The sequence below is a fragment of the Pristis pectinata genome, chromosome 34 (genome assembly GCF_009764475.1).
Source record: "Pristis pectinata isolate sPriPec2 chromosome 34, sPriPec2.1.pri, whole genome shotgun sequence".
Lineage (NCBI taxonomy): Eukaryota > Metazoa > Chordata > Chondrichthyes > Rhinopristiformes > Pristidae > Pristis > Pristis pectinata.
Genome location: NC_067438.1, coordinates 16141393 through 16164601, shown reverse-complemented (window position 1 = coordinate 16164601; position 23209 = coordinate 16141393). Strand labels below are relative to the sequence as shown.

The 23209-nt window shown below is 51.8% G+C and overlaps 2 protein-coding genes across 2 annotated transcripts in view; both read left to right on the top strand.

Annotated features, from left to right (window-relative positions):
- LOC127585983 (butyrophilin subfamily 3 member A3-like) overlaps nucleotides 1-23209 on the top strand; it is a 511579-nt gene that overhangs the window by 323331 nt on the left and 165039 nt on the right. The window lies entirely within an intron of this gene.
- The window catches only part of LOC127585981 (contactin-6-like), a 29753-nt gene continuing 7611 nt past the window's right edge, over nucleotides 1068-23209 (top strand). Inside the window, exons 1-8 of the mRNA XM_052043738.1 lie at nucleotides 1068-1254; nucleotides 5822-5963; nucleotides 6063-6276; nucleotides 8839-8962; nucleotides 11518-11823; nucleotides 17093-17353; nucleotides 18938-19054; nucleotides 21269-21364. Of these exons, the coding sequence (XP_051899698.1) occupies nucleotides 1068-1254; nucleotides 5822-5963; nucleotides 6063-6276; nucleotides 8839-8962; nucleotides 11518-11823; nucleotides 17093-17353; nucleotides 18938-19054; nucleotides 21269-21364 (1447 nt within the window). The remainder of the gene's footprint in view (nucleotides 1255-5821; nucleotides 5964-6062; nucleotides 6277-8838; nucleotides 8963-11517; nucleotides 11824-17092; nucleotides 17354-18937; nucleotides 19055-21268; nucleotides 21365-23209) is intronic.

Genomic DNA, 23209 nt, shown 5'->3' with positions numbered 1-23209 from the left:
GTCTGCCACCCCGTGGGGGAAGGTTCCTGCTGGCAGAGATAGGCTATTTTCTGCCTCAGCAGGTTCCGGAGCTCAGCCTCGAGGGCAGGAGAGACTGCTTCGAGTGGGGGAGGGGATGAGGCAGTGTCATCAGGGGCAGCCTGCGTGGCCTGCAGTTTGGGGGCGCACCCTGCGTCGGGCTTGATCCCAGGGTGATTGTGGCCAGATGTTCCCCCCGCAACACTCTTTCCAGAACGCGTAAACAGCAGAGGTCAGGATCCCATCTATGCTGGCACAGTCCACACCTGCATGCATCAGGTCCAAGTATTGCCGGTTGCGCGTAAAATGAGGAGTTGTGTCTCCAGCCCTCGTCTTTGCCCTATGGACCTGGGTGGGCTTCCCCCACTGCAAATAATCTATCCCTTCCAGGAGAGTGATGGTGTACCACACGGTCTTCCTATTAGCTGGTCCCATGAGGGGCAGGACCACTGGCCTCAAATCAGGGTGGGCGGTGATGACCAGGTATCCCACTAGTGCGCTGGTCACCCTGGTATTTTCTAAAGAGTTGCGATCGCAGGCTCCTTCATGAATGTTGGTCACCAGCGCCTACTCCCTGATGACCCCGGTGCCCTCACTGACTGCGCTACATTGTGGTCACCCGTATAAATCCCACTCGAAGGGTCGGGCACCGGACCCTCACAGCAGTCACTACCCGATCCCACAGGGTAGTGCTGTCCCTGATCCTTTTCTGTGGTGCCCGCAGGGCATCGTTAACACTCTGCTGGTTGGACAGGCTCCCCAGGGTGCTCGCTTCCTGGTGAGAGAGACTCGCGTCGGGGGCCCCCTCATCCCACAGCTGGAGCAGCCATGCGGCCAGGTGCTCACCCGACTGCTGGCGGTACCGATCCGCCAGCTGGGTCAGCTCCTTGGCTGAGAAATCCCAGGTCTCCATAGTCTCGGAGAGACCACGGACACTTCCCCCTGCGGCCGCCTCATCCTCACCCCCCTCCCCTCTGTGGTGGACCTGGGACTGCGTGGTGACGGGTCGAGCCTGCAGGGGCTCGGGTGGGTAGGGGGAGGGGGGTGTGATGGGACCCAGGCTTCTCGGGCACCCCCTCCTTGTCAGTATCCATCCATACATCCCCAGCCTCCAGCTATGCATCCAGCTTGTCTCCGCACCAGACCAGGGCTCGAATTTTGAGCGGGTCCGGCTGCCAGCCAGACCGTCGTGCTGTCTGCGCCTGCTGCAGTTGAATCAGCCTGCAGGTGACCTCGGTACCTCTGGCCTTGGTCGTTGGCTCAGGTCTGGGCAGCTTGGACTGCCTCCCGCAGCACACAGCAGTACTGCTGGAGCACCTCTATCTCCTGGTCTTCCTGGAGACACACATCCTGTATCTGGCCAGTAATCCTGACCTGGCGTCGCAGGAGGGACGCAAGCAGCCCGAAGGCACCCCTTTGACTCCCCTTAGCCTTGGGGAATCCCAACCTCTGGAGGAGGGCAACCATGTGGTGTCCCATTTTCTCACCACGGGGTCTAACTGCTCGGCCCAGCCCACTGGTTTACTGTGGTCACCAGCATGCTGGCCGAGCTCCCAAATCCCTCGCTCTCGTCAGCCCAGCTGGGAATCCTATCCTCAGTGCCTGCACTGGCTTTCTTGCCCCATTCCAGACCATCCCTCCCCGCGTCTGTGTTCAGCCAAGACATTTGAGACCCCGCTCGCAGCGCCAAATGTTGTGAAACAGGTTCGAGGGCTCAGGACAAGGACTCTGAACACAGTCTTAGAGAGAAATCATTTATTCACAAAAGACAAACGCGGGGAAAGGGGTAACGGGAACAACACACACGCGCGCACACAGGTTATAGCGAACGTGGGGAAATCACAACGGGTAAAATACGCACACGCACACAACGAACTAGATACAGGCAATCAAAGAAAAACAATACGACACCTGCCACCCCTTGACTCAGTGCAGGCACGGCTCTGTGCTACCAGGACACTAACTAAAATGCTCCCACCCATTTTAAACGGTGCACACTTCACCAACGATTTCTCCAGCACTGTTTCACAGTGCTTGGCCAGGAGTGAAGCAGGGTCACCCCTCGGAGACTGAGCTGAGCACATGTGGCACTCCTTATGGTGCTAGAGGGCTGGGGGGTCCAGCCCAGGTAATTTAAATAGGCCAATGGCAAGGTGTGCACTGATCCTCCGACCAGGTAGGGGCAGTGTTGTCACGTGACAGCCACGACCCTCCACAATACATTAGCAGGGAAATAAGTGGGAATGGGGTGCTGGAGATCTTTAAAGGCTGATGGACAAGAAGCAGAGATAAGGTCTTTCAACTTTAATCTTCACACTTGGTGTGTCAGGATGGCAGTTGGGGCAGTTGTGTGCTCATCCTGCAGGATGTGGGAGATCAGAGATACTTCCTGTGTCCCGGACGGCTACACCTGTGGGAAGTGTGTCCAGATGCAGCACTTGGCTGGCCACGTTAAGGAACTGGAGCTGGATGTACTTAAGACCACCCGGGATGCTGAGATAAGTTTCAGTAGGCGATCACACCTGAGGTGCAGGCTGCAGGTGGTTGGCTGACCACCAAGAAAGGTAGAGACAGTAAACAGTGCAGGTTCCCCAAGGCCATTCCCCTTGGAAAACCAGTATCGTTGGAGAAATGGCAGAATGGAGTTGAATCTGGGCAAATGTGAGGTGTTGCACTTTGGGAGATCAAATGTAAAGGATAGTACACAGTTAATGTTGTGACCTTGTTGTGACCTTCCAGCTATTGCACTGCACTTTCTCTGTAGCTGTGACACTTTACTCTGTACAGTTACTGTTTTTAACCTGTACTGCATCAATGCACTCTGTACTAACTCAATGTAACTGCACTGTGTATGATCGGTATGCAAGACAAGTTTTTTACTGTACCTCGGTACAAGTGACAATAATAAACCAATACCAATACTGGCAGGACCCTTACCAGTGTTGATGTATGGAGGGATCTTGGGGTCCAAATCCAGAGCTCACTGAAAGTGGCTGCACGTTGATAGGGTGATACACATGGCCTGCTTGCCTTTATTAGTTGAGGCATTGAGTTCAAGAATCAGGAAGTTATAATGCAGCTTTATAAAACTCTGTTTAGGCTGCATCTGGAGTATTGCAATCATATAATAGGGCGAGAATTGAAGAATGTGGAGGCTTTGAAGAGGGTGCAGAGGAGGTTTACCAGGATGATTCCTGGATTAGAGGGTGTGTGCTATAAGGAGAGGTTGGACAAACTTGGGTTGTTTTCTCTGGAGTGGCAGAGGCTGAGGGGAGAGCTGATAGAGGTTTATAAAATGATGAGAGGTACAGATAAAGAGTGGACGGCCAGAATCTCTTTCCCAGGGTCAAAATGTCTGATACTAGAGGGTGTGCATTTAAGGGGGGGAGTGGAGGGGGGAGTTCAAAGGAGACGTGAGGGACAAGTGTCTTTTATACAGAGTGGTGGAACATGCTGCCAGGGGTGGTGGTGGAGGCAGATACAGTAGACGTGTTTAAGAGGCTCTCAGATATGCAGAGTGGAGGGAGATGGACCACGCTGAGACAGAAGGGGTTTGGGTAAAAGGCATCATTAGCTTAATTAGTTTGGCGCAATATCGTGGCCAAATGCCATTCAGTGCTGCACTGTTCTATGTTAAGATGGTAAAAAGTGTTTGTCATAGTTTTTCAGCACGGAAACAGGCCCTTCGGCCCAACTGGTCCATGCTGACCAAGGTGCCCCATCCAACCTAGTCCCATTTGCCAGTGTTTGGCCCATCACCTTCTGAACCTTTCCCATCCATGCACCTGTCCAACTGCCTTTTAAACATTGTTGTTGCACCTGCCTCAACCGCTTCCTCTGGCAGCTCGTTCCACACGGATACCTCCCCACCTCCCCTCCCAAAAGGTTGTAGAGGCTGGATCAGTGGAGGGATCCAAAGAGGAGGAGGATACATTTTTGAAAGCTCATAAAGCTGTCAAAGGAGAGGAGATGAGGCCTGGGACAGATTCTGCCATGTTCCTCTGCCAAGCTGCCCCTTTCCCAGTTGGGCCCATTGGCTCCAATACCCAGGCTGAATAAGTGCACAAGTTGTTCTCTTTCTGCGATACCTTTACATATTTCTGGTACCGCAGATTGTGTGGGCACACCTTGTCCAGTCAAGGACTGGTGGAAGTTAGCGTTGAGTTTTCCGTTCTACTCACAGGGAAGGCCGGAAGACTTCACCCCCTCAGCCAGGAGGGATTGATCATTACACGGCGACCTGGGATGTTGGATAGCTCATTATTGCCCCCAAATTGGACAGAGTAGAAACCATTACGGTCAAGGTCCTTGATGTAAGTTCAAGTTCAAGTTACACTTTACTGTCATTCACCCTTATGCTATAAAAACACATGGAGGAATGAAATGTCGTTTCCCCCAGACTCACACAACAGAGGACATACATAGAACAGAGGACATACAATAAACGCAGACAGAAACATTGTGTAAGTACAAATAGTGCAAAAACCAGTACATACAGAATACAAATTTAGCGCAGGGTTAGTGCAAAACCAAGATGGACAAAGAAAATCCAGAACTCAGTGTGTTACACTAAATGTAGAAACATGTTCAGCAGCAGCCAGAGTTCTCATACAACGTTGTGCAAACCAGGGCTTTTGACACGGCATTTTTCTGAGACTGCCTCCAGGGTATTCAGGAGCCTGACAGCCTGGGGGAGAAAGCTGTTGTACAGTCTAGTAGTTCTGGCCCAGATGCTCCGGTACCGCTTGCCAGACGGCAGTGGGACAAATAGGTCATGGGAGGGATGAGAGGGGTCATCTATGATTCTGCAGACCTTGCGTGTGCATCGTGTGTTGTAGACGTCCAGGATGGAGGGAAGAGGTACTCCAATGATCTTTCCAGCTGTATTCGTAATTCTCTGCAAAGACTTACGGTCAGAGATGTTAGTTACCGTACCAGGCAGAGATGCAGCTGGTCAGGACGCTCTCGATAGTACCCCCTATAGAATGTGGTGAGGGTGGGGGAGGGCAGGTCTGCTTTCTTCAGCCGCTGTAAAAAGTGGAGATGCTGCTGTGCCTTCTTGGCGAGGGAGGAGGTGTTGGTTGACCAGGACAGGTCGTCTGCTATATGTATTCCCGAGAATTTATAACAGCTCTCTGTACGATGATGCCATTGATGCACAGGTCAGCTTGGGCCTTTCTAAAATCTACAATCATCTTCCCCTGTTTTGACCACATTCACGGAGAGATTGACTGAGCACCAGCCCACCAGCCTCGCCATCTCCTCCCTGTAAGCAGTTTCATCGCTCCTGCTGATGAGGCCCCCACTGTCTTATCATCAGCGAACTTGATAATATGGTTGGAGCTTGAGTTGGCAGAACAGTCGTGGGTCGGCAGCGTGAACAGCAGCGGACTGAGCACACAGCCCTGGGGGCTCCAGTGCCCAGCCTGTTGATATTTGAGATGGTATTTCCAATGCGAGCTGACTGTGGCCTTTCAGAGAGGAAATCCAGAATCCAGTTGCAGGTGGAGGTGCTGAGGCCCGGTAGGTGTAGCTTCCTTGTGAGGTTCTGCGGGATGATGGTGTTTAAGGCAGAGCTGAAGTCTGTGAAGAGCATCCTAACATAAGTGTCCCTTTGATCCAGGTGAGACAGGGCCTGGTGGAGGGCAGAGGATTGACAGGGTTGACGGATTGGGGCCGTATGCAGACTGCAGGGGGTCCAGTGAGAGGGGGGAGAATGAATTTAATGTGTTGCAGAACTAGCCTTTGGAAGCACTTGGTGATGATTGGTGTCAGTGCCACTGGACTGCAGTCATTTACACAGGTTACAGGCGTCTTTTTAGGCACCAGTATGATGGCGGTAGATTTGAAACACAGGGTGACAACTGCTTGGCTCAAAGAGACGTTAAAGATATCGGTGAATACATCTGCCGGCTGGTCTGTGCAGTCCCTGAGCGCACAGCCAGGTACGTTATCAGGTCCCGCTGATTTCCGAGGGTCAACATTCAAGGTCAACCCCTTGTATGTATTTCGAATTTAAGGAAACTCTGGACCAAACTCTGCAGCGCCCTCCGGTCTTTGTTCAATCTCGCTGAAAAGACTGAACTTCCGCAGTCTGGTTGCAACGCGGCGGGAAACGCTCCCGAGTTTGGGCGGCGGGGATTTCCAGCCACCGCGGACTCGCAGGGCAAGATGTTCACCACCACCACCCCCCCTGGCGTTGGCCGGTGGAGGGAGAGGGACGGTCGTGGTCCCGGGCCGGGAACCCGCACGGTGTGGGTGGGAGGGGGGGGGGGCGGTATGGAGGGGTCTCTGGGACACTTGCCCCCACAGACTGAGGGAAACCCTGGACTGCCGTTCATCACCCTCGCTGTGTGTGTGTTCTGTGCCGGAGGTGAGAGAAGCACTGCGCCACAATCTTCAGTTTGATCTTTATTGTTAACGTGAAACATGGGGGGGGGGGGGTCGGACTGGGTGCAGAGTCCCCGGGAGGAGGGCGGCAGTGGGGCTGGGTGCACAGTCCCCCGGGGGGGCAGTGGGGCTGAGTGCAGAGTCCCCGGGGGGAGGGGGACAATGGGGCTGGGTGCAGAGTCCCCGGGTGGGGGGGGGGCGCAGTGGGGCTGGGTGCAGAGTCCACGGGGAGGGGGGAGGCAGTGGGGCTGGGTGCAGAGTCCCCGGGAAGAGGGGGAAGTGGGGCTGGGTGCAGAGACCCCAGGGGGAGAGGGGAGCTGGGTGCAGAGTCCCTGGGGAGGGGGACAGGTGGGCGGTGGGTGCAGAGTCCCCGAGGAGGGGGGGGAGTAGGGCTGGGTGCAGAGTCCCCGGGGAGGGGGGAGCAGTGGGGCTGGGTGCAGAGTCCCCGGGCCGAGGGGGACAATGGGGCTGGGTGCAGAGTCCCGGGGGAGGGGGGACAATGGGGCTGGGTGCAGAGTCCCCGGGTGGGGGGGGGGGCAGTGGGGCTGGGTGCAGTCCCCGGGGAGGGGGGAGGCAGTGGGGCTGGGTGCATAGTCCCCGGGAAGAGGGGGAAGTGGGGCTGGGTGCAGAGACCCCAGGGGGAGAGGGGAGCTGGGTGCAGAGTCCCCGGGGAGGGTGGGCAGTATGGCTGGGTGCAGAGACCCTGGGTGGGGGTGGGGTGGTGTGCGGGGTGCAGAGACCCTGGGGGCGCTGGGTGAAGAGTCCCCGGGGAGTGGGGTAGGTGGGCGCTGGGTGCAGGGTCCCCGGGTGGTGGTGAGGGGGCATTGGGGCTGGGTGCAGGGTCCCCGGGTGGTGGTGGGGGGCAGTGGGGCTGGGTGCAGGGTCCCCGGGTGGTGGTGGGGGGGGCAGTGGGGCTGGGTGCAGGGTCCCCGGGTGGTGGTGGGGGGGCAGTGGGGCTGGGTGCAGGGTCCCCGGGTGGTGGTGGGGGGGGCAGTGGGGCTGGGTGCAGGGTCCCCGGGTGGTGGTGGGGGGGGCCGTGGGGCTGGGTGCAGGGTCCCCGGGTGGTGGTGGGGGGGGCAGTGGGGCTGGGTGCAGGGTCCCCGGGTGGTGGTGGGGGGGGCAGTGGGGCTGGCTGCAGGGTCCCCGGGGTGGGGGGGGGCAGTGGGGCTGGGTGCAGGGTCCCCGGGGTGGGGGGGGGCAGTGGGGCTGGGTGCAGGGTCCCCGGGGTGGGGGGGGGGCAGTGGGGCTGGGTGCAGGGTCCCCGGGGTGGGGGGGGGCAGTGGGGCTGGGTGCAGGGTCCCCGGGGTGGGGGGGGGGCAGTGGGGCTGGGTGCAGGGTCCCCGGGGTGGGGGGGGGGGCAGTGGGGCTGGGTGCAGAGACCCGGGGAGGGTCGGGAGGCCGCTGGGTGCAGGTCCCTGGGGGGTGACCGAGCGCAGTGCGGGACCCGGTGCCCGAACCCGCCGCCTTCAGCCCGCGGGGGGGGGGGGGACGTTGTGAAGCGGAGCGGCGGCGGCGTGAGGAAGGCCCGGTCGCGTCGTGACGCATGTGAACGTCACGACGTATGTTGATGTCATGTGACGTCACTTTCGCGGCAGAATTAAACCCGGTGTCGGTCCCTTCGCTCCGTTCCGGCGGCTGCCGATCCTCCCCCCCCCCCCCCCCCCGGCCCGGTGTGGGACATGGCGCCGCCCCGCTCCCTCCTCCTCCTCCTCCTCCTGCTGTCGTCCTGTGTGCGGATCGGCGCCGGCGCTCCTTCTCATCCCGCTCCCGGCCCCCCGGGGCCCATCCAAGGTACTGCCGGGGCTTCCAGAAGTTTCTGCGGGCGGGAGGGCGGGAGGGCGGGGGACAGGCCGTTCGGCCCACCGACTCCGTGCTGACCACCAGCCCCCCTCCTCCACCGGCTCTGCCTTCTCCCCGCATGTTCAACACCACCACTCCCCCCCCCCCCCCCCCCCCCCCCCCCCCCCCCCCCCCCCCGGCCCTCAGACTGGGGGCGATGAACCCAGCGCGGCTGTGGGACAGGACTGGACCCACTGGGTCACAGGGAACATGCAAACTCCTCCCAGGCAGCGCCCACCAGCCTCACCCTCGGTTTCTTCTGTTTTTGGATGTTTTTGAAGAGAAGGTTTCTTTATTGGTCACATGTACATCGAAACACACAGTGAAATGCATCTTCTGTGTAGAGTGTTCTGGGGGCAGCCCGCAAGTGTCGCCAGGCTTCCGGCACCAACATAACATGCCCACAACGTCCGAACCCGCACGTCTCTGGAACGTGGGGGGAAACCGGATCCCCCGGAGGAAACCCGCGCAGACACGGGGAGAACGTACAAACTCCTTACAGACAGCGGCGGGAATTGAACCCGGGTCGCGGGCGCTGTTATAGTGTTATGCTAACTGCTACACTACTGTGCTATCCTAAAAACGCACAAGTGGACCTTGGCAGTGGTGGGATTCGGCCCCAAGTCCCCACAGAGACTGGAGCCTAAATCCGGAGCCTTAGACAGTGTGAGGATCCTGTCGGGGAGAATGCCCAAGTACCTAGGGGCAGGGACAGGTGGGTTGCCTCCTGCAGAAAGAAACCTTATTGTTTCCTTGTACAATGGAACATGGATATAGCTGCGTTATCTGGATTGGATTGGGCCTCAGTATTAACTTGGTAGAGGTGCAGAGCTAGACTGGCCTCAGTGGTTGTGTCTGAGTGAACCTTTTGTGACTTTGTCTGTTAACTATCTCTGTGTGATTGGGCATCTTTATGATGGCAGTCCAGTATACATGTGGAGGCCAGATGTAGGCTGACGTCAGCCTCCTATTCCTACAGTGAAGGTTAGTGAAGTTGGGATACCTACCATGATTTTGTCGAGCTCTGTAAGGTTAGACCTCGGCCTTCTCTGCTCCAGGGATAAAAGTACCAGCCTATCCAGAAGATTCAGATGCATAGGATCCGCTGTCATTTGGTAGATTGGCCGAGCCAGTGCTGAATCCTGAGACGACAGTTGGTGGTGATGGGGTGTTGTTGTTCTGACTGGAGACCTGTTGCCTGTGGTGTTCCTCAGGGATCAGTGCTGGGATCTCTTGTTATTTGTGATGTATGAATGACTTGGATGGAGATGGAGATGGGCTGATGAGTACGTTTGTGGACAAACATTGGTGAGGTTGTGGATTTTGAAGAAGTTTGTGGAAGGATATCGCAGGATATAGCTTATTGCAGACATGGGCGGAGAAATTGCAGATGGGGTTTAATCCGGACGGTTGTGAGGTGTTGCACTTTGGAAGGGACAGTACAGAGTAAATGGCAGGACCCTTAAGAGCATTGATGTACAGAGGGATCTTGGAGTCCAAATCCATCGCTCTGGGAAAGTGGCAATACAGGTAAGTAGGGTGATAAACAGGGTATATTAGTCAGGGCATTAAGTATAAGAGTCAAGAAGTCATGGGCAAGGCTGCTTTTGGAGTATTGTGTGTAGTTCTGGAAGGATGTGGAGGTTTTGGAGAGGGTGCAGAAGAGGTTCACCAGGATGCTGCCTGGATTATAGAGTATTAGCTATAGGGAGAGGCTGGACAAACTTGGATTGATTTCACTGGAGTTTATAAAGTTATAAAAGGCATAGGTTGGATAATTTTTCCCAAGGTGGAAATGTCAAATACTTGAGGATGTAGCTTTGAGGGGAGGAAAGTTGAAAGGAAACGTGTGGGGCAATTTTTTTTGGAGTCATCGATGCCTGGAATGTGCTGCCGGGGTAGTGGTGGAAGCAGATGTGATGGTGGCATTTAAGAGACATTGGGACAGACACATGAACTGGCAGGGAATGGATCATGTGCAGGCAGGTGGGTTTAGTTTCATTTGGCATCATGGTCGGCACAGACGTCATGGGCCGAAGGGCCTGTTCCTGTGCTGTTCTGTTCTATGTTGTACATCTCTTGTACGTCAAGGGATTCACCTGATCCCAGCTGCCTGCACCTGTGATAAGCCTCCTTTTCCTGACAGAGCCTCAATATTCCTTGTTAACCAGGGTTCCCTACTCCTGCCAGTCTTGCCCCTCACTCTAACAGGGACACGCTGGCCCTGAACTCTCCCTATCTCGCTTTCAAAAGCCTCCCACTTGCCAGACATCCTTTTCCCTGCAAACGTCCTCTCCCAATCAACCTCTGTAAGTTCCTGTCCCAATTTAGGACTTCAACTTGTGGACCAGTTCGATCTTTTTCCATGACTATTTTAAAACTAATTGTGAGACTGGTCCGCAGGTTGTCTCCCAGTGACTCCTCAGTCACTCGCTCAGCCTCGTTTCCCAATCGGTCCAGGGTTGCCTCCTCTCCAGCAGGGACTTCAACATATTGCTTGAGAAAACTTTCCTGGGCACATTTAACATGTTGCATCCCATCCAAGCACTTTGTATTATGGCAGTTCCAGTCAATCTGAGGGGAGTTGAAATGGCCTATTATTCTTACAGCTATCTGTGATCTCCCCACATATTTGCACCTCTAATTCCCACTAACTATTGGGGAGGCCTACAATAAATCCCATCAAAGCCTTCAACCCCTCGTTTCGAAGTTCCATCCATATAGCCTCCATATACTACAAAGAGTAGAAAGTAATGGTTAACCAACATAAAGACTCAGGCCCAGCTGAAGTATTTTGTCCATTCCCAGGTGCCATAGCAAAGGTGCGAAGGCTTTGGGGAAGGTGCAGAACAGTTCTGTGGATGAGGGATTACTGCTCCATGGACAGACTGGAGGAGATGAGGCTGGTGAATTGGGGTAGAGAAGGTTTGGCAGAGGCGTGCACAATCTCCAGAGGCTGACCGGATAAACTGAATCTTTAAATCGTGTCTTATTTCATCCTTGCAGCCAAAGCTGCTTCCATTTGTTTTAAGTCACTTAACCCATGCTCTCTTTCAGGCAGTTTAGCCTGGATTGACTTGACATTACAAACTTGATTGCATGCAAATTGACCCCACAGAGCCAGGTCCTGAACCTCCAGTGAGTGGTTTGGCAACATCTGCTCGGGTAACATGTTCTGTCACTGTAGTTGTCTCATTTGCTGCTCCATTTCAGTGTTTCACTGTTGTCACCAGTTTAAGTGATTACATTTTGTTCTCTTGCCCTCATTAGCCAAAAAGAAAGAAGTGGTTGGAGCCCTTGGTTCATCAGTTTTACTGGATCCGGAAGTCAAAGCTGATCCCAACAAAGATGAAATTATTTGGACTTTCATCGCCAGCCGCAGAAGCCCTCTCACTATTCTACATCATATCCCAGGTTACAAGTGGGCTGAACCTAGTGAGCAGTTCAAGTCCTGGTTACAGTTTATTCTCGCTAATGGTTCTCTAATAGTAAATGGATTAGAACTGGGTGACCAAGGAGATTACAGCTTCATGGTGGCTGACAAAGAGCTGAAAATAATACAATTGCTCCTCTTCGGTAAGTGCTTTCGCTTGTTAGTGATACAGTGCGTGAATTACTCACTCCAGAACCTGCAGATAATGAAAACTAAGAAAAGCTGCAGATGCTGTAAATCTGAAATAAAAACAGAAAAGGCTGGAAACACCCAACAGGCCGGGCAGCGTCTGTGAAAGAGAAACGGTTAACGTCTGTAACCCTTCATCAGAACTGTGAAGTAGAGAGATGCGGGTTAGTTTTCAGTCGGAGAGAAGCTGGGGGTGGGGATGTTGTAGCATAAAGGGAACGTCTGTAGTAGGATGAGTCGGAATGGGTTAATGGCGGCAGCTACCAGCACATTCAGCTGCTCGGTGGGTGGATTGTATTGCTAATGGTAAGGCTGTGGGACCTGCCTGGCATGCCAGACTTGTATAGGTAGGATAAGAAAAACTGAGTCAACACGATATAAAAATGGAAAATGCTGGAAAGACTTAACGGGTCGGGCCGTATTTGCGGAAGGAAACAGTTAATGTCTCAGATGAGGGATCCTCCATCAGACCTGAGAGAAGTCAGTCCAGGCAGCAGTGAAGGTGGGGAGGGCCATGTTAGTGATAGAGTGAAGTCATGTGGCAGATGTGATCAGATGAAGCTCCCATTGCTGTGTAATTTCAGAAAGATGTCGCCGCGACTGGAGGGCTTGAGTTATAGGTGAGGCTGGATAGGCTGGAGCTTTTTTGCTCAGAGGGTAGGAGGCTGAGGGGTGACGTTATAGAGGTTTATAAAATCGTGAGTGGTATCGATGAGGTGAATATTCACAGTGTGTTCCCTAGGGGAGGGGAGTCTAAAACATGAGTGAAATGTACGTTAAGGACCAGAGATTGACTGTTGGAAATGGGTTGAATATCCACCAGGAACTGGATGGAAGGAGATGGAGTGGGGAAGGAGCAGGGTGGGGTGGTTCCAGTACAGCAGATTGAGCTGAAAGGCCCCTTCCTGTGTTGTCACTTCTCTGGTCTGTTTCTTTGTCAGTTTTGGGTGAAGTCAGCGTTGAAACTTGTCCCCGACCCTGACCCCAACACACTTTGGTTTTGGTTTATTATTGTCACTTGTACTGAGGTACAGTGAAAATCTTGTTTTGCAGACTGATCGTACAGGTCAATTCATTACACAGTGCAGTTATATTGGGTTAGCACAGAGTGCATGGAGGTAGTACAGGTAAAAACAATAATGGTACAGAGTAAAGTGTCACAGCTACAGAGAGAGTGCAGTGCAATAAGGTGCAAGGTCACAACAAGGTAGATCGTGAGGTCAGAGTCCATCTCATTGTATAAGGGGACCATTTAATAGTCTTATCACAGTAGGGTAGAAGCTGTCCTTAAGCCTGGTGGTCCGTGCCCTCAGGCTCCTGAATCTTCTGCCTGGTGGAAGAGGAGAGAATGACCTGGGTGGGTGGGGTCTTTGATTATACTGGCTGCTTCACCAAGGCAGCGAGAGTAAGTTCCCAGCAACTTGAAGCTCTCAACCCTCTCGATCTCAGCACCATTGATGTAGACAGGTGCATGTACATCGCCCCCTTTCTGAAGTCAATGACCAGCTCTTTTGTTTTGTGGACATTGAGGGAAAGGTTGTTGTCATGACACCATTCCACTAAGCTCTCTATCTCCTTCCCGTACTCTGACTCATCGCTGTTTGAGGTACGGCCTACAACGGTGGTATCATCTGCAAACTTGTAGATGGAGTTGGAGCAGAATCTGGGCACAGTCATGAGAATATAGGGAGTAGAGTAGAAGGCTGAGGATTCAGCCTTGTGGGGCACCAGTGTTGAGAATAATCGTGCCGGGGGTATTGCTGCCTATCCTCACTGATTGTGGTCTGTTTGTTAGAAAGTCAAGGATCCAGTTACAGAGGAAGGTGTTGAGTCCCATGTCTCGGACTTCATAGCCTCCTTTTGTTTCATCAGTCTCCTTTGGTCCCTTTGGGTGAATCAAGCTCTCATTCCCCACCCATCCACTCTCCTCCTGGCATCACTGCAGCTACAGTGACCCTGGAAATACCATGGGTTTATCAGCATTGACTTCCGAGGCTGCTACCTTTTCTCAGTCAGAGTCGTGGAGAGATACAGCACTGAAACAGGCTTTTCAGCCCACCATCGTTCACCTGAGTGTGATATCACTGATGTGGCACACTTTATTATTAAAGGCAAAACCTGAAAGTATTGGCGTGAGATCAGTGATGATACGCTGATTTAGTACAAAGTGAAACTTTTTTGGAGAAAGCTGTACAATCTGAAGCCCAATTTCCCCCTGCTGCACTTTGGGTGGAGATTAAAGATTCCATCGTACTTTGTGGAGAAGGTGGGACATCAGAGAAACAAAGGACTGAAGATGCTGGAATCCAGATGAAAAACACGATGAACGATTATCGTGAGGGTAATGAGTAGATCTGTAGAGAGCAGCTGGCAACGAGTCGCCACGATCCGGCGCCACTTGCTAGAGATGATGCTGGAGGAACTCGGCAGGCCAGGCAGCATCCGTGGAGAAAAGCAGGTGGTCAACATTTCGGGTTAGGGTGAAAATTATTGGTGAAATTTATGAAATTGTTGAGTTCTGCATGGGTGCAAGGGGTGGCACCAATGCAGTCATCTATATAGCGGAGAAAGAGTTGAGGAATGGGGCCGGAGTAGGCTTGGAACAGACACTGTTCAACGAAGACAGGCATAGCTGGGGCCCATGCAAGTGCCTATGGCTACGCCCTGCTCTCCGATTCACTTGGACTATCTCTGACACCTCCCTCTCCTTCCTCGATCTTTCCGTCTCCATCTCAGGAGACTCCTTATCCACTGACATCTTCTACAAACCCACTGATGCCCACAGCTACCTCGATTACAGAGACTCCCACCCTGTCTCTTGCAAGGATACGATCCCTTTTTCTCAATTTCTCTGCTTCTGCCGCATCTGCTCCCATGATGAGCCTTTCCGCTTCAGGACGTCAGAGGTTTCCAACTGCTTTACTCACCGTGGCTTCCCCCGACTGTGGTCCAGAGAACTCACACCCGCACCTCTGCTCTCACCCCCACCCCTCCCAGACCCAACAGGGATAGGGTCCCCCTCGTCCTCTCATTTCATCTACCAGCCTACGTATCCAACGCATCATTTTCCAACACTTCTGCCATCTCCAGCAGGACCCCACTACCAGGCACATCTTCCCCTCTCACCCGTTTCTGCCTTTTGCAGTGACTGCTCTCTCTGTGACTCCCTAGTTCATTCCTCCCTCCCCAGCCATTCCGCTCCCACCCCCGGGACCTCCCACTGCCCCCGCCATAGGTGCAACACCTGCCCCTACACCACCTCCATCCAGGGACCCAAACAGTCCTTTCAGGTGAGACAGATTCACCTGCACCTCCCTTAATATCATCGACTGCATTCGGTGCTCCAAGTGTGGCCTCCTCTACATCGGTGAGACCAAACGCAGACTAGGTGAACGTTTCACACAACACCTGCGCTCCGTCTGTAACTGCGACCTGCATCTCCCCGTTGCCGGTCACTTCAGCTCCCCCTCCCACACTATCACTGATATGTCAGTCCTTGGCCTCCTCCACTGCTGGGAGAATTCCAAGCGCAGACTGGAGGAACAGCTCCTCATTTTCCGTCTTGAAACCTTGCAGCCTAATGGCATGAACATTGAATTGTCCCACTTTAAGTAACCCCCGCAACCGACCGACCCACCCACCCACCACGTCTCTTCCCTTCTTCCCTTTCCTAGTCTATTTTTTTTCTCTCTACTGTTTTCTCTCCTTACCTTTGACCCATCCCCCACACCTGCCTATCACTGTCTCTCACCTTCATCTACCTATCACCACCTGTGCCCACCCCGCCTCCCCTCTTTTGTCCACCTATCACTGCCCTGCTTTTCCCTCCGATATCTCGGGCTTCCCCTTTTCCCATCTTCAGTCCTGAAGAAGGTCCTGACCCGAGAGCGGGACAGAGCCGTGTTTCCCAGTGGCTGTTCTGCCGTCTGCCCGAACATCACGTTAACTGGTTACCCACCCCGTTCCTATCTGTACAATCGTCACAGAACAACCTGACTTCAAAACTGAGTTCAATGAGTGTGATATTTTTGGATGTACAAATTTGTTGCTGAAAGGCAAACTCTTTCTGGAATGTGGAACAGCACAGGAACAGGCTCTTCAGCCCACAATGTCTGTGCTGGCCACGACGCCACGTATGTATATAGAATTATACAAAACTGACTTTGCAAATCTCCTCTTAAACTTTCCCCTCTTCTCTTTAAATCTATGCCCTCCTAGTATTTGACATTTCCGCCTTGGGTAAGAGACACTGACCGTCGACCCTCTCCGTGCCTCTCACAATTTTATGTACTTTTTAAATTGAGAGTCCTAGAGTTACACAGCACTGAAACAGGTCCTTCTGCCCAACTCGTCGATGTGACCACGATGTCTATCTGATCTGGTCCCATTTGCCTTCGTTTGGCCTATATCCATCTAAACCTTTCCTGTCCATGTACCTGTCTCTGTACTGTTGTTTTTACCTGTACTACCTCAATGCACTCTGTACAAACTCAATGTAACTGCACTGTGTGATGAATTGACCTGTACAATCAGTATGCAAGACAAGTTTTTCACTGTACCTCGGTACAAGTGACAATAATGAACCAATACCAATAAATGTTGCAATTGCATCTGCCTCTCCCACTTCCTCTGGCAGCTTGTTCCAGGGACCCACTGTGTGAAAGAATCGCACCTCGTGTCTCTTTTAAATCTTTCCCCTCTCACCTTAAGTCTTTACCCTCTGTTTTAGATTTCGCTGGGAAAATTACTGTGAGCTTCCACCTTATCTACATCCCTCATGATTTTATATACGTCCATAAGTTCACTCCTTAACCTTCCATGCTCCAGGGCAAAATGTCCCAGCCTCTCCTTGTAACTCAAGCCCTCCAGTCCTGGTAACATCCTCGTCGATCTTCCCTGCATCCTTTCCAACTCCTTGACATCCTTCCTATAGCTGGGTGACCAGAACTGCACGCCGTATTCCAAGTGTGGTCTCAATGTCTTTTACAGCTGCAACGTGATGTCGCAGCTCTCGTACTTAGTGCCCTGCCCAACGAAGGCAAGTGTGCCAGACGCCACCTTCACCGTCCTGTCTACCTGTATTTCCACTGTCAGGGAACTATTCACCTGTACCCCGAGGTCTCTCTGTTCTACAACACTATTTATGCCCCTATCATTTACTGTTGTGCGATGAGGTTTCATTATAAGTGATTACAGTTTATTAATCAGTATTTTCCCTTTTAGATGAGCTGTCGGAAGCTTTGATATCGACCAACTCCAGCTCCCTCGGTTCCACCGTCCAGCTCACCTGTAACGTCAGTGGGGATCCTCACGAGTATCGGTGGTGGAAGGATGGAGGGGAAATCTCCCGGCATCACTGGCTCATGGATGGGAACAGAACTCTTGTGATCCCAAAAGCTTTAGGACATGACTGTGGAACGTACACCTGCGCTGCAACCAACCCTGTCGGCTCCATCCAGGCAGATTACACTCTAATTATATCTGGTGAGCCTTGTTTATGGATGACATTCTGAGGGTAAATTTTGAAGTCATCTGTCACTGGTGGGCATTGGAAACCAATATGTCAGCACCGCAACCAAGAAGAGAATTAGAGTTCCCCAAAATTATGTATTGCAGAATAAGCCATTTGGCCCATCTAGGCTCTACTAGCTCTCTTTGCAATCCAGCCAGTCTCAGTGCCCCATCTTTGCATGGAGTTGTATGTCGTGGACACAGGCCCCTCAGCTCCTCACCTGTGCCGACCAGGTTACCTCACTGAGCTTGTCCCATTTGCCTGTGTCTGTCTCCTATCCCTTTAAACCTTTCCTATCCACTTACCTGTCCAAATGCCTTATAAATGTCATTATTGTACCCACTTCAACCACTTCCTCTGGTTGCTCGTTCGATGTACACACCAGCCTCTGTGTGGAAAAAGTTGCCCCTCCGATCCCTTTAATTCTTTCCCCTCTCACTTTAAACCTTTGCCCTCTAGTTTCGGACTCCACTATGCAGGGGGAACACTGTGACAGTCCATCTTATCCGTGCCCCTCGTGATTTTATAAATCTCTATAAGGTTGCCCCTCTTCCTCTTGTGGTCCAGAGAAAACATCCCAGCCTTTCCAGTCCTGGTAGATCTTTTCCCCACCCTTTCCAGCTTAATGACAACCCCACTGCCCTACAAATTCTTTTTTCAGATACTTATCTGGGCCCCTTTTGAACACTGCAGTTAAATCTGTCTCCACTATGACCCCTTGCAAAGCAGTTCAGATCCTAACCAGCTTTCATTCTACTGCCAATCATCTTCATTCTACGTCTTCCCTATTTATCTACTGTCTATAGCCTGTCTGGTTTGAAGCACCACCATCGGATGCTCTGACACCCTGCTCTGTTCGAAGGAGAACAACCCCAGCCTCTCCAATCTGCCCCCATAACTGCTGCGTTTCATTCCAGGAATGTTTTTAGTGAACCTTCACATCTATCCCAAGCACGAGTACCGTACGTTATAAGGCTCCATCCTGACGTTCTTCATCTTGTGCTCTGTGCCTCCATTTATACAGCCCAGGAACCTGTATGGTTTTGGTCACTTTCCCAACCTGTGCTGCTACTTTCAATAAAATGCACGTGTTCCCTCAGATCTCTCGGTTCTTCTGCCCCATTGGAATTGTGTCTTCTAATTTGCGTTGTATCCTATTCTTCCCACCATAACACAAGACTTGACATTGCTCAGCGTTACATTTCATCTGCCATCCATCTGCCTGTTCCAGCAGCCTGAATATATCTTGAGGTCTCTCACTGTTTTCTCCTTGCTGTTTACCACATATCCCAAGTTTGGTGTCATCGTTACAACTTTGAGATTTGGCCTCATGAATCGTTAACTATAGGCTGGCATAATAATTCAGTCTTGTTTATGCACCTTGGAGCATGTAGGGTCAGTTGGTACAAGCCTAATGTTTCAGATTGCCAGGGGTTGGCACATTCCCTTCCCTGCAACAGATGAGGGAATCAGTTTGTTTGCTGCAGGAACTGGCAACTTTCGTGGTCATCTCTCTGGTGCCCTGATACATTCTCCCCATTTATTTTTAATTGCAGGTTTTCCCCCCGAGGACATCGCAATTGTTACTCTGTCGATCACAGAGCTGGTGATTTCTGCATTGTCTTTTATTGTTTTTGTGGCTGTGCGCTGCTGGATGATGGAATCGGACAAAGGTATCTGTCATTGTTTAACTTGCATTCAATTATAAACATGTCGTTAGTCCTAGGGCCCTGGAAGGGAATTTCCTAATGAACAGGATCAAGTGAAGAGATGGGTTCTGAGGAGAAGTGAGAATGAGAATCAGGTTTATTATCACTGACGTATGTCGTGAAGTTTGTTGTTTTGAGGCAGCAGTGCAGTAAAAGACAAAAATTACTGTAAGTTACAAAAATAAATGGTGTAAAAGTGGAATAATGAATCAGTGTTCATGGGTTGATGGATCCTTGAGAAATCTGATGGCGGAGGGGAAGAAGCTGTTGTTAAAATGTTGAGTGCGGGTCTTCCAGGCTCTTCTCCCTGATGGTAGAAACAAGAAGAAGGCATGGCCCGGATGGCATGGGTCTTTAATGATGGATGCCACCTTCACGAGGCACTGCCTCTCGAAGATCCCCTCGATGGAGGGGAGGGTTGTTCCCACGATGGAGCTGGCTGAGTCTACATCCCGCTGCAGCCTCTTTCGATCCTGCACATGGGAGCCTCCATACCAGGTGGTGATGCAACCGGTCAGAATGCTCTCCACCGTACATCTGTAGAAATTTGCAGGAGTCTTTGGTGACGTACCGAATGTCCTCAAACTCCTAATGAAGTAGAGGTGCTGGCGTGCCTTCTTCATGATTGCATCGATGTGTTGGGCCCAAGCTAGTTCCTCTATGATGTTGACGCCAATGAACTTGAAGCTGCTCGGCCTTTCTACTGCTGACACTTCATTGAGGACTGGTGTGTGTTGTCCCGACTATCCCTTCCTGAAGTCCACAGTCAATTCTCTGGTCTTGCTGACGTTGAAGCTGAAGTTATTTTTGCAACACCACTCAACCAGCTAATCTGTCTCATTCCTCTACATCTCCTTGTCGCCACCTGAGATTTTACAAACAACAGTGGTGTCACTGCTGAATTTACAGATGGTGCTTGAGCTGCACGGTCACGAGTGTGGAGAGAGCAGAGCAGTGGGCTAAGCACGCATCCTTGAGGTGCGCCTGTGTTGATTGTCAGTGAGGAGGAGATGTTATTAAGTTGAGCTTGGAGAGGGAGATGGGATGGAATCTAGAGAGATGCCGTTTCAACCCCAGGGCAGCGAGGAACATTTAGGAGGCTGGTCAGTGGGTGAAGGGAAGGGAGGGGAACCACGGGGGTGGGCGAATTGTGTCGGTCACAGCCGTCCGTGGGTTGGGTGTATGTTGTAGGGAGATCTCTGGGTGAATGACGGAGACAGCTGTGAGTTGGGGCTTATCACCATGCTTCTGGATAATCTTTGAATAAACATTTTGATGGTGGCACACAGGACCTGGTGATGGTTGGTTAGGAACTTCCAAACATTCTGCCTTTTCTCCTACCAGGGTGAGAGGGTGATACTACAATGGGATCAAGGGATTCAGTGATATTAGACGGTGTGATTTAGTACCTTGTAGCTCCTGAAACATGGATGCATAGTTGTGAATTTCATATTGCCATAGGAAGGGAGTGGGATTGGCTGGAATGTGGACGGGGAGCAAAAGAAGAGGCTGCTCAACAACACTTCCTTGCACAATTGAAGGTGGACAACAAATTCTGGACCCACCAGCAACACTGGATTGAATTAAGAGACACCTGGCGAAGGAGAGGTGTCCCTTGGATCTGGTGGTGTTGAATTCCTTGGATCTGCTTCACCAGGTACCACTGGACAACCTCTGCTCTTCCCACGTTAAGTGTCCCTACATTTGGACAGTTCAGCCTGCACCCTTGTACAGGTAAAAGTTTCGATCTTGGACCAGAACACTGCCCAATGCCCGTGAGCATCTGAGTTCAGTGATGTTTCAATTCAGGAATAAACAAGAGGATTCAGGAATAAACAGAATAACTCCAGTGGTGCTGCTGGGCTTGGTTGCTGTCACCACTGACAAGACCATGTCAATCACAGCTCCTGAGATCATTAGGGCACACAGCTGATTTACAGTGGGCTCCCACCTCCTCCACTGGACTCACACACAGGGAAACTGCAGCGTACCTGCCATTTCCATATCCACAGCCAGCGGATAATGAGATTACACAAGACACCAAACGTAAGGTGTTTCCCTGTGGTGCGTCTCATCTCTCTTCTTGCTGCCAGTGTCCGTGAGATCTCTCTTGATTTCTGTGTTGAACCACTTGTGTGGATTTCACATTTTGAATGTTCTTTATTTGTTTCTCTGTAGCCAAGAAGAGCCAAAAATGTTGGCTGCTGACTATTTCTGATATTGTGTCTCGTGTTGCCATCCTCATTGCCCTCGTAAACTGGATTATAGTGAAAGGTATGTGCACAGATGTCATTTAATCAGATGAAAGTGATCACTGTGGTGCTCTGCATGGTGATGGGAATGGAATGAGTATCTCAGTCCGTACATTGTGAGCTGCTTCACCTGGACCCCCAGCACCTGCAGTCTTCGGCCCCACAGCACAGACCTGGGGGCAGTGGAACCTGCTGGAGATTCAGACATTAATGGCTGAACATCAGTGATTCAGTTCAGAGCTGTTGGTCACACCCAGCACGGTTTGGCTCAGTAGGGATCGGTTATGGAAGGGCAGATTGTGTGTCTGGACCCCAGAGGGCATTTGGAGAAGTCCCTGAGTTGAAGCTCGTGGAAGTGAAGGTGTGTTCTAGACCAGGGTAGACAAGTGGTTCAGTGGTGGGAGGCAGAATGTAGGGATGATCTGCAGGGCTGAAGTTAAAGGTTGTATCTAATGCAACAAACAATCTGCCGGAGCAGCTCAGTGGGTCAGGCAGTGTCTGTGGGTGGGGGCAGGAGGGAGGAATTGTTGAAGTTTTGGCTTGAAACCCTGCTCCAAACTTGGAACGTGGCTAATTCCTCTCTTCCTCAGATGCTGCTCGACCCACTGAGCTCCTCCAGCAGATGGTTTGCTGCTCCAGATTCCAGTCGCTTGTGTCTCCTGGGATGTGACTGGCAGTGTTGGGGATGTGACTGGTCCCCAGATTTAAGTGGTGGGGATGAAATGTGGCAGGTACAAGTTCATCATCACCAAACTAACCACTGACGTGGAGAGAAGTGAAGTTGTGAACTGTGAACGGCAACAATAACTGAGAGATTAATAGACCGAGCGCGTGGACAAAATGGCCAGTGGATTTCACTGTGGACAAAATGTACAATTTGCCCTACACTTAAAACTGACAGAACAGAGTAGTTTCTAATGGTGAATAGTTAGAAACAGGGGAGGGCCAATAATCCCAGGGTCTGTGTTCATGGAGCATGACAATGTGACCGATAGTTAGAGAAAGTGATAAGAGAAGAAATCTTTATTAGTCACATGTACATCGCAACACACAGTGAAATGCATCTTTTGCGCAGAGTGTTCTGGGGGCAGCCCACAAGTGTCGCCACGCTTCCAGCGCCAACATTGCACGCCCACAACTTCCTAACCCATAGAACCATAGAAAAATACAGCACAATACAGGCCCTTCGGCCAACTATGTTGTGCCGACCTTTAAACTCCACCTAAGACTATCTAACACCATCCTCCCATATATCCCTCTATTTTAAGTTCCTCCATATGCTTATCTAACAATCTCTTGAACTTGACCAACTTATCAGCCTGCACCACCACCACCCCAGGCAGCGCATTCCATGCACCAACCACTCTCTGGGTGAAAAACCTCCCTCTGACGTCTCCCTTGAACTTCCCATCCATTACCTTAAAGCCATGCCCTCTTGTATTGACCATTGGTGCCCTGGGAAAGAGGCGCTGGCTGTCCACTCTATCTATTCCTCTTACTATCTTGTATACCTCTTATCATCGTCTCCCCTCATCCTCCTCCTCTGCAACGAGTAGATCCCCAGCTCCTTTAGTCTCTCCTCATAATCCATACTCTTCAATTCAGGCAGCATCCTGGTAAATCTCCTCTGTACCCTCTCCAAGGCTTCCACGTCCTTCCTATAATGAGGTGACCAGAACTGGACACAATATTCTAAGTGTGGCCTAACTAGAGTTTTGTTGAGCTGTATCATTACCTCACGGCTCTTAAACTCGATCCCACGACTTATGAAAGCTAACATCCCATAAGTTTTCTAAACTACCCTATCCACCTGTGAGGCAACTTTCAGTGATCTGTGGATGTGAACCCCCAGATCCCTCTGCTCCTC